This window comes from Lipotes vexillifer, unplaced genomic scaffold (genome assembly GCF_000442215.2).
Source record: "Lipotes vexillifer unplaced genomic scaffold, Lipotes_vexillifer_v1.1 scaffold948, whole genome shotgun sequence".
Taxonomy (NCBI): domain Eukaryota; kingdom Metazoa; phylum Chordata; class Mammalia; order Artiodactyla; family Lipotidae; genus Lipotes; species Lipotes vexillifer.
In genome coordinates this window covers 1,954,027-1,963,091 of record NW_006793764.1, presented here as the reverse complement: position 1 = coordinate 1,963,091, position 9,065 = coordinate 1,954,027, and the positions used below count along the sequence as shown (strand labels likewise).

The window sequence follows — 9,065 nt, the reverse complement described above, 5'->3', positions numbered from 1 at the left end:
AAAAAAAAAAAAAAAAAAAAAAAAAAAAAGAATTTATTTACTGCATGCAGTAGAACTGATGACCTAGGTATTATTCTGATTCTTATTATCTTGATAAGGAAATTGAGGCACAGAGAAGTAGGCTAATTTGCTTTAAGTCACACAGCTTATAAGCTGTGGAGCCAGGACTTAAATCCATTCACTCCTGCTTCAGTGAGACCACCATCCTGTAATAAACTGCAGCAAAGTATCAGCCCTTATGTTGAATGACTATTAAATGTACCTACTATCCTAATTAATGCCAGGCATAATCCGAAACTGTCCATTGATTTGGAGGTAATTATAATTCGTTCTTTTTAGACTGAAGTTCTGTGAGTTTGGACAAATGCATACAGTTGTGTAACCACTATTACAATCAAGATACAGAACGGTTCCACACCCCACCCACCCCCCAAATTCCCCCAGGCCTCTTTGTGGTCAACCCCTTTCTCTACCCCCAGACCCTGGCAAGCCACTGCTCTCTTTTCTGTCTCTATAGCTTTTCCTTTTCCAGAATGTCATATAAATGGAATCATGCAGTTATCTTTTTATTTTTTTCCTGGCCTCTTTTACTTAGTATTGAATACTTGCTCTGTGCCACTGTGCATAACCCAACACTTCGCCCCTCCCAAAGAGTTATAAACTGCATTTGGATCATTGCTAGTAGCTCTCCTACATTTCCTGCTTTACCTGTCTTCCATCTGATCTGCCTAATAAATCCTAACCTCATTTCACGTCCCTTTACCAGCTTGCTCAGTGGTTTCCTAATAGTGTGGGAAGTCAAACAAAACAGGTGCATATTTGTGTGGTTGAGTTTGCAGCATGTTTTCCAGGAGGCTTTTGAGTCATAAAAATGGGGAATACACATGTTGGTTTCTGTAGTTATTATTTGACAGCGTATATCTGTTGCCTTTTTTGTGACGGTCTAACTTCTTTCTCCAGTGACAGTGCTAGACATCATATTAAACCCTTTTGATAGCAACACATTTTTTAAAATTGAAGTATAGTTGATTTACAATAGTGTGTTAGCTTCAAGTGCATAGCAAAGTGATTCAGTTATATATGTATGTGTGTGTGTATATATATATGTGTGTGTGTGTTTTCAGAATATTTTCCATTATAGGTTATTATAAGATATTAAGTATAGTTCCCTGTGCTATACAGTAAATCCTTGTTGCTTATCTATTTTATTTTTTTTGAATTTTTGAATTTTATTTTATTTATTTTTTATACAGCAGGTTCTTATTCGTTATCTATTTCATACACATTAGTGTATATATGTCAATCCCAATGACTATACTACCCAAAGCAATCTACAGATTCAATGCAATCCCTATCAAATTACCAGTGCAATTTTTACAGAACTAGAACAAAAAATCTTAAAATTTGTATGGAGACACAAAAGACCCTGAATAGCTAAAGCAGTCTTGAGGGAAAAAAATGGAGCTGGAGGAATCAGACTCCCTGACTTCAGACTATACTACAAAGCTACAGTAATCAAGACAATATAGTAGTGGCACAAAAACAGAAATATAGATCAATGGAACAGGATAGAAAGCCCGGAGATAAACCCACGCACCTATGGTCAACTAATCTATGACAAAGGAGGCAAGGATATACAATGGAGAAAAAAGTCTCTTCAATAAGTGGTGCCGGGAAAACTGTACAGCTACATGTAAAAGAATGAAATTATCCCTAACACTATACACAAAAATAAGCTTATCTATTTTATGTGTAGTAGTTTGTATCTGTTAATCCCATACTCCTAATTTATGCCCCCCCCTTTCCACTTTGGTAACCGTAAGTTTGTTTTCTATGTCTGTGAGTCTGTTTCTGTTTTGTATAGATTCATTTGAATTATTTTTTAGATTCTACGTATAAGTGATATATAATATTTGCAACATTTTTTAAACACAAGTTTAATGGCGTGCATGGAGTGGCGACTGAGAATAGCAGCAAAGACTTTCGGTACATAAATCATTTATTTCTATTTTTTCTTAGCCATGTCCTGCCTTTTTTATTCATTACTAAGAACATTGATTTGGAGATTAAATGTTTTCCTCTATTTTTATCTTCAAACGACCTTTATTCGCTGCGTCTGCACTTTGCCAGATTTATTCCAGCCTCTTACACTAGGGTCATAGTTTAGCTTCAGCTTGGAGCCAAATGCCCCACAGCTGAAATGGCCGCACCTCTGAAGTGGCATTTTCCCAGGCCACTCCTGCCTTTAATAATGAGCCAGCCAGGAGGCAAGTTTGTATGTCGTTACAACAGAGCCTTGTGTTAGGCCTGGTGCATAATTAGATGTGAAGAATTACAACTGGTCCTCTCTTTGCAAGATCTTTCAGCACCATGTCTGCACTTAAGCCATTACTTTTATTTTAATCTAATGATTTTGCCTCTCTCTCTCTCTCTCTCCCTCTCCCTCCTTCCACACTCTCTCTTATTTAATAACAACAATGAAAGAAACCAAGGAAGTTCGGAGATTTGCGGCTTTAAAAAGACTGGATCCCGAAAAGATTTTCACAAGACGCTTCAGAAACAGACGTTTGAGTCAGAAACCTTGGAGTGCAGTGAACCCAGCACTCAGGTATTTCCTATCAACAAACACGGTTGCCAGGTTACTGGACGTTCTTCCATGGCATGCTGTCGATCTTTTTTTAAAGGCTAGACTCATAGAATATTGGAATAGGAGGAATTCTACCATGTGAGTCAGTGATATTTTTTTTCAAACTTGTTTGTAGCTATAGACATTGGTGTTCAAATGAAAATAGATAAAAGTGGAGGGGCTCTAACTGGGGAGGGGGGGAATTGGGCCCATCCCTATAATGATTCCTGCAGAGACTCAGAGGTGCCCCCAAGCCTAAGGCAGGCTGCAGCATGGTTGAAAGCTCCACACTGAGGCAGACTGTCTATCACATACTAACTCTGTAACCTCAGACAGGATAACTCAACTCTCTGGGCTTCAGTTTCCTCTGCTGGAAAACAAGCATGATAAAAGTATCCAATTCATGAAGTTGTTTGAGTATTAAATGAGTTAATGTGTGTAAAGCATTTAAGACAATGCCAGCTCACACTTTGCACCCTATAAATGTTGGCTACTGCTGCTGCTGCTGTTGTTGTTATTATTATCATTACTATTACAGAGTAGTTACAGTTTAAAAGTCAGTGCTCTATACATCTGTGTTCATAGAGTATTATTCCCCAGGCTGGAGAAGCCTGGGTCTATGGCAGTGGTTCTCAAACCTAAGCTTCATCAGAATCCCCTGAAGGGCTTGTCGGAACACAGATGGCTGGGCCCCACTCCAGAGTTTCTGATTCACTGGGTCTGGAGTGGGGCTTGAGAATTTGCATTTCTTTTTTTTCTTTTTTTTTTTTTTTGCTGTACGCGGGCCTCTCACCGCTGTGGCCTCTCCCGTTGTGGAGCACAGGCTCTGGGCACGCAGGCTCAACAGCCATGGCTCACGGGCCCAGCCACTCCGTGGCGTGTGGGATCTTCCCGGACCGGGGCACGAACCCGTGTCCCCTGCATCGGCAGGCGGACTCTCAACCACTGTGCCACCAGGAAAGCCCGAGAATTTGCATTTCTAAATAGCATTTCCCAGGAGTTGCTGATACTGCTGGTCCCAGGACCATGTTTGAGAACCATGGGTCTAGTGGGAGGAGCTTGGAGTTATCAGAACCTAGCAGCTCAGAAGAGGGGCCTCAGAGCTAGGACTCAAATATCTGAGGAGGGGGCGCAGCCTAGTCAGTGGTGTCATCAGAGGAGAGACCTCACAGGGGCTGGGAGTCTGGACTTAGACCTCCTGGGAGAAGGAATTGCCCAGTTGGTGCTGATACCTCCAAGGAAGGTAAGATGAGGGCTGTTCTGGAAGTGCCAGAGAAACGGAAGACTAGGACCAGTGGCCACAACCAAGGTGAGAGAAGCTGCAGACAGAGAGGAAAGGGTCAGTCCCTTCTCCCTCCCCGAGCCATCCAGTCTCCCTGGAGTGCTCCCTGTTGGCAGAACCTAAAGGGAGAAGGAGCAAAGCAGAAATGTGATTTGCTGAGTTGCAGACCCAGCACCACAGAGCAGAGCAGAAAAGGGTAAATTCAAAAGGCGAGTGTCCAGCACAGCCGTAAAGCACACTCATTTCTTCAGCACGCTAACACAGCACTCAAGTCATCGGCTGGGTTTCAGAGCCAAGTTATACAAGAGAGGTGTGGTTCTAAGTATCAGACTAATACTCATCATGGAGAGAGGCTCAGTCCAGCAACATCCTCCCTTTCGATCATTTTTTTTTAATTTATTTATTTTTGTCTTCGTTGGGTCTTCGTTGCTGCGCACGGGCTTTCTCCATTTGCGGTGAGTGGGGGCTACTCTTCGTTGCGGTGCACGGGCTTCTCATTGCAGTGGTTTCTCTTGTTGTGGAGCACGGGCTCTAGGCACGTGGGCTTCAGTAGTTGTGGCATGAGGGCTCAGTAGTTGTGGCACACGGGCTTAGTTGCTCTGCGACATGTGGGATCTTCCCGGACCAGGGATCGAACCTTTGTCCCCTGCATTGGCAGGCAGATTCTTAACTGCTGCGCCACCAGGGAAGCCCTTTTCAATCATTTTTATGCACCTTATTGAGTGGAATTGTGAGGCCAAATGCCTGAATTTCATAAGTTAAATATATGTATGATGTGAATCCATGATACACATAATATTTCATAAAAATTATATTATATACAATATTGTATAATTTCCTCTTTTTTATTAACAAGACAATATACTATGATCATCTTTCTCTTCCAATGGCAGCACGTTTTTCTGTTTTTTAATGGCTGCCTAATGTTCCACTGTACGAGAGTTCCAAAATCTCTTAATCTGAAAAGTTTCTTTTTGAGGGGGGCATTTAGGTTGTTTCTATTATTTTGTTATTACAGAGTTCCAGAGATACTCTTGTCCTCACATCTTTGCTCACTTGTCCACTTGTGGCCTTAGAATAAATTCTGAAGATAGATAAAGACATAAATAGCTAGCTAGGCTAGCTAGCTATCTGCATCTTTACATCCTTTTAAAGAGTGTTGGGAAATCCAATTCAGTTTCCCAAGCATCTTACAGATTCTAAGATGAACAAAAGTATTAATAATTAAAGTATTACCATTGATTATTGTTAACACATTCAGTTTAGATAAAATTTATGATCTAGGAGAGTAACACTTTTATGAGGTAGACAGATGTCACCAAAAATATGTATTATGAAGATATTGTACAGTAGTATGTCCACTCTAAAAATCATAGTGCTTTTCTCTTCATGACTTTTGCAAATGACCGTTAATCTAATGTTTGAGAATAACATTTTACCGTAAATTTTACAGGTGTTTATAACAGATCCATCTATTATTCTTACAACATATTCTTGATTATGGTTGTCTGTTTTTTGCCAAGTCTGTAGTTAGGTATGCATTTCCCAATTTCCAGGACATTTCTGGTGGAATGAAGTGGCCACTTTGTGACTGAAATAAGACAGTTTTTTTCAAACACACTGCAGCCGAGTGAATACTGCTGGAATAGCAAACGCTCTTTTTTTTTTTTTTTCCCTGGTGTTTATTCCTGTAACTGCTACTACAGTCCCATAGGAAAGTGTTCCCATGCCCACATCTCTGTCTTCGGAAACATACTATTCAGCTTTGGAGTTTATATAAAATTTAATTTGGAAGGCTTCTCACAGATCGTCTTATTTTCCAGTTTCGAAAGCCAAGCTCTGGAGTTGGGATTAGGATGAGGTCCCTTTATTCCCCAGTCCAGTCTCTGCTTTTTTTAAACACCTTATTCCAGTTCTGTTCTGCTTGAGCATAAGACATGAGTAGGGTTCGTAAGAGGTTTGGCTCCCAATTTCCAGAAAAGAACATGCCCCAAACTAACAGCAATACAGAACTGTTTTCAAACTTTCCCTCAAGAACAGGTGTATCTACATCTGATGAGTTAATTACCTGCTTCCAGGCAGGAAGGATACATTTAATTTTAGGATACCCAGTCCAGGAAGCTATGATGTGATTCTTGTCAGAAATTCTTTGAGGCCCAACTCTGCAATCTCACATTGGAGCAGTCTTGAGACATTCCAGACCCTTTAGTTCTCATTTTAGACCCACGATCTCTCTCACCAAGACACGTCTTTTTTTCACAGGCAGGCCCCTGCCACTTGAACGTGCTGTGCGATGTATCTGGGAAAGGCCCCATCACTGCCTGTGACTTTGACCTCCGCAGCCTGCAGCCTGATTTGCGGCTGAAAAACCTCGTGCAACAAGTGAGTGCCGAGGACTTTGAGAAGCAGAATGAGGAGGCCCGGAGGACCAATCGGCAGGCCGAGCTCTTTGCCCTTTACCCATCAGTGGATGAGGTGGGTGTGACCATCTTTATGCTGGAGAATTTCAGTGAAGACACAGGGAGCCTCCAGGAGAATATTATTGTTTGTCATTACTGTATAGTAATGTCAGGATGCTTACTTCTGGGCTGTTCTTTTCACTAAGGCAAGCCTGTGTAACAGCAGAGCAAATTATTGATCAATCATACAGACGAGGTTCCTTAATAACAGCTAGGATTTTCATAGCGCTTTACAAAACACTTTCACTGTTACTGTCTCATTTAATCCTCAAAACATTCCAAGGGTCTACATGCAGTCAGCCCACTCAGCCAGTCAAACCATTGAGTTACTTGAAGGTGTGTTTTGCGGCTAATCTATCAATACATGTATTACTTAATCCTTGATGCTCGTTAGTGCTTTGTTAAGATTTTTTGTTTTTTGTTGGATGGTCTCTATGAACAACCAGAGAGACCTGCTTTGAAAACATTCCAGTCGAAAATAATCATAGCCGAGTTCCCAATGCATAGAACACCCAGATCTTGATTGTCTACTCTATATAGTGGAGCTGGCCTGAAACAACTCGATTTAGGCTTTGCCTGTGGTCGCTCCTGGGGGCACTTTGGATGGGATGGCGGATGACCGTTATTCAGGCCTGTTCAGGCTCCTTTATAAGAGTCTCATAGTCCTCCGTTCTGCCTGTCAGAATATCTACATTTCCGTGTCTTGCCAGAAACGGATTACCACAATATATCTTTGCTGTCCAAATTTTATTGAGAGCTGAGTTGCAAGAAATAAGATTTGGGGAAATTTTGCATAAAAGATATGCCATCCTTCCATGCCTCTAAGTATTTGAAATGTGATCTCTGGATCAATCAAAACCATCAGGGAGACTCATTCTCACACCCTGTGAATCCCCCACCCCTGTGAATTGTTTGCTTATTTGCCCTTTGATGAGCTTACTAGTGGTCATCAAAAAAAGACAATAAGGGAAACAGCAGTTATTTGATATGATATGTCCACTGTGCAAATATTATTGAGGATATTGACCTACTCATCATGCAGCACCCGCCTCAAAGAGGATCCAAAAAAAATGGTCCCTCAAGCCTTCAGACAAAGAAGACTTATGCTCCCACTGAGAAAACGTGTATGCTTAGAGATTGTCACATCCTGTAATCAGCTCCACAAAATTCGTTACTTGGAGTCAAATTTCTGTTCACCTCTACTAAATCCGGTGGCTTACTTATTGGTGTATTTACTTCAGCTTTCTTTTTTTTCTCATCCTTATTTTCCAACCACCTTGGTTTTCTCGTCTATTTATTTTACTTGCAATGGCCTCAAATCCTTTTCTTTTTTTAATGGTCAGGGGCCTCGAATCCTCTTCTGAATGAGGCAGATTAAAAATAAATATGAATTACGTGGGCAGTGTTATCATCTCCATCTTCAGATTACAAAGTAAGAATCAGAGAGGTTAAATAACTTGTTCAAGATACAGCAGGTAAATTGAATTATAGAATGGGGAATCCAAACCCATTAACTCCAAATTTTATGTTTAACTGTTTATTTATCTGTATATGGCTACCTGGTATATTAGCACACCTAATGGAAATCCAAAGATGACATAATCACATCTTGTAACTTTTCAGTTTCCATCTACAGCTTTAAAACTTCTTACCAGATTTGTCAAGAAATATTATATCTGACTGATATGACCTTCACTTGCATTCCTCTTCCTCCCCATTCCATGATGGAGGTGCCCAAAGGTAATAAAGACCCCAAATGGACACCAGTAGAGAGAAAACAGTTAAAGGGTGAGGAGAAGACTTCCAGTGAGACATCAGCTCATTAAAGTCTCATGAGATTAAATGGGAGGATATCCAGGCTTGATTACAAGGATGAATCATAGACTATTTTGAAGGCATTTTGTTTTATGGTCTTTAAACAATGCAGAAACTCAATTGAGACTAAAAGTTATGATCTAGCAGATGTCCTCATGGGGCCTGCCATACTAACTGGAGAGGAATGCTTTGTGATTAGTGTATAGGTTATTTGGAAATTGCTAAGTCTAAAATGTTAGAGGGCTTCTACACCAGCCCTTTAATGTGTTGGAGTTGTACACACAGAAATCGCATCTGCTCTTGTAACTTGTACTTTCTCCAGAGAAAGTCCTGTAGAAAAAAAGGGTAACTTTCTGGCCTACCATGAAATGATTACAAGTACTGAATTTTTTGACACCACATTAGTGAAATTATTTTATATTATTATTACTTTATTTCCCGATGAAAAAAAATTAGAAGAGAGGTGAACTCTTACATCCAAATTATGACTGAGTATACAGGGGAGGCAAAAGTAGAATTCAACCACCAAGCTTCTATGAGGTGAGTTTTTTCCCTGGTTCACTCTGATTCTGTAAAAGGCATCCTATGTGTTGATCCATAAGAAGGGTGCCACTATACTCCAAATCGTAGAGGAGTTTGCATTAGGACTCTTTTGGCTGCAAGTGATGGGACCCAACTAAAAACCAATTTTGAAAAAAAGGTAGGGACTTATTGGCTCACATAATGAAATCACAAGTAGGCAGGTGTAGAGTTGGCCTCAGGATCCATTGGGTCAGCTGATGGAAGAACATCATCTCTCATATTATCCCTTTCTCTCTTATGATCTCCTCTCTCTCTTCTCTCTCTCTTTCTTCTTCCTCTCCCTCCCTTCCTTCCCTTTTCT

General features: G+C 40.7%; 1 protein-coding gene across 3 annotated transcripts in view; it reads left to right on the top strand.

Annotated features, from left to right (window-relative positions):
- Positions 1-9,065, top strand: part of DOCK8 (dedicator of cytokinesis 8) — a 228,872-nt gene that overhangs the window by 86,745 nt on the left and 133,062 nt on the right. For all 3 annotated transcript variants that reach the window (XM_007466761.1, XM_007466763.1, XM_007466762.1), the window contains 2 exons: positions 2,485-2,608; positions 6,171-6,383. In XM_007466761.1, coding sequence (XP_007466823.1) covers positions 2,485-2,608; positions 6,171-6,383 — 337 coding nt within the window. The remainder of the gene's footprint in view (positions 1-2,484; positions 2,609-6,170; positions 6,384-9,065) is intronic.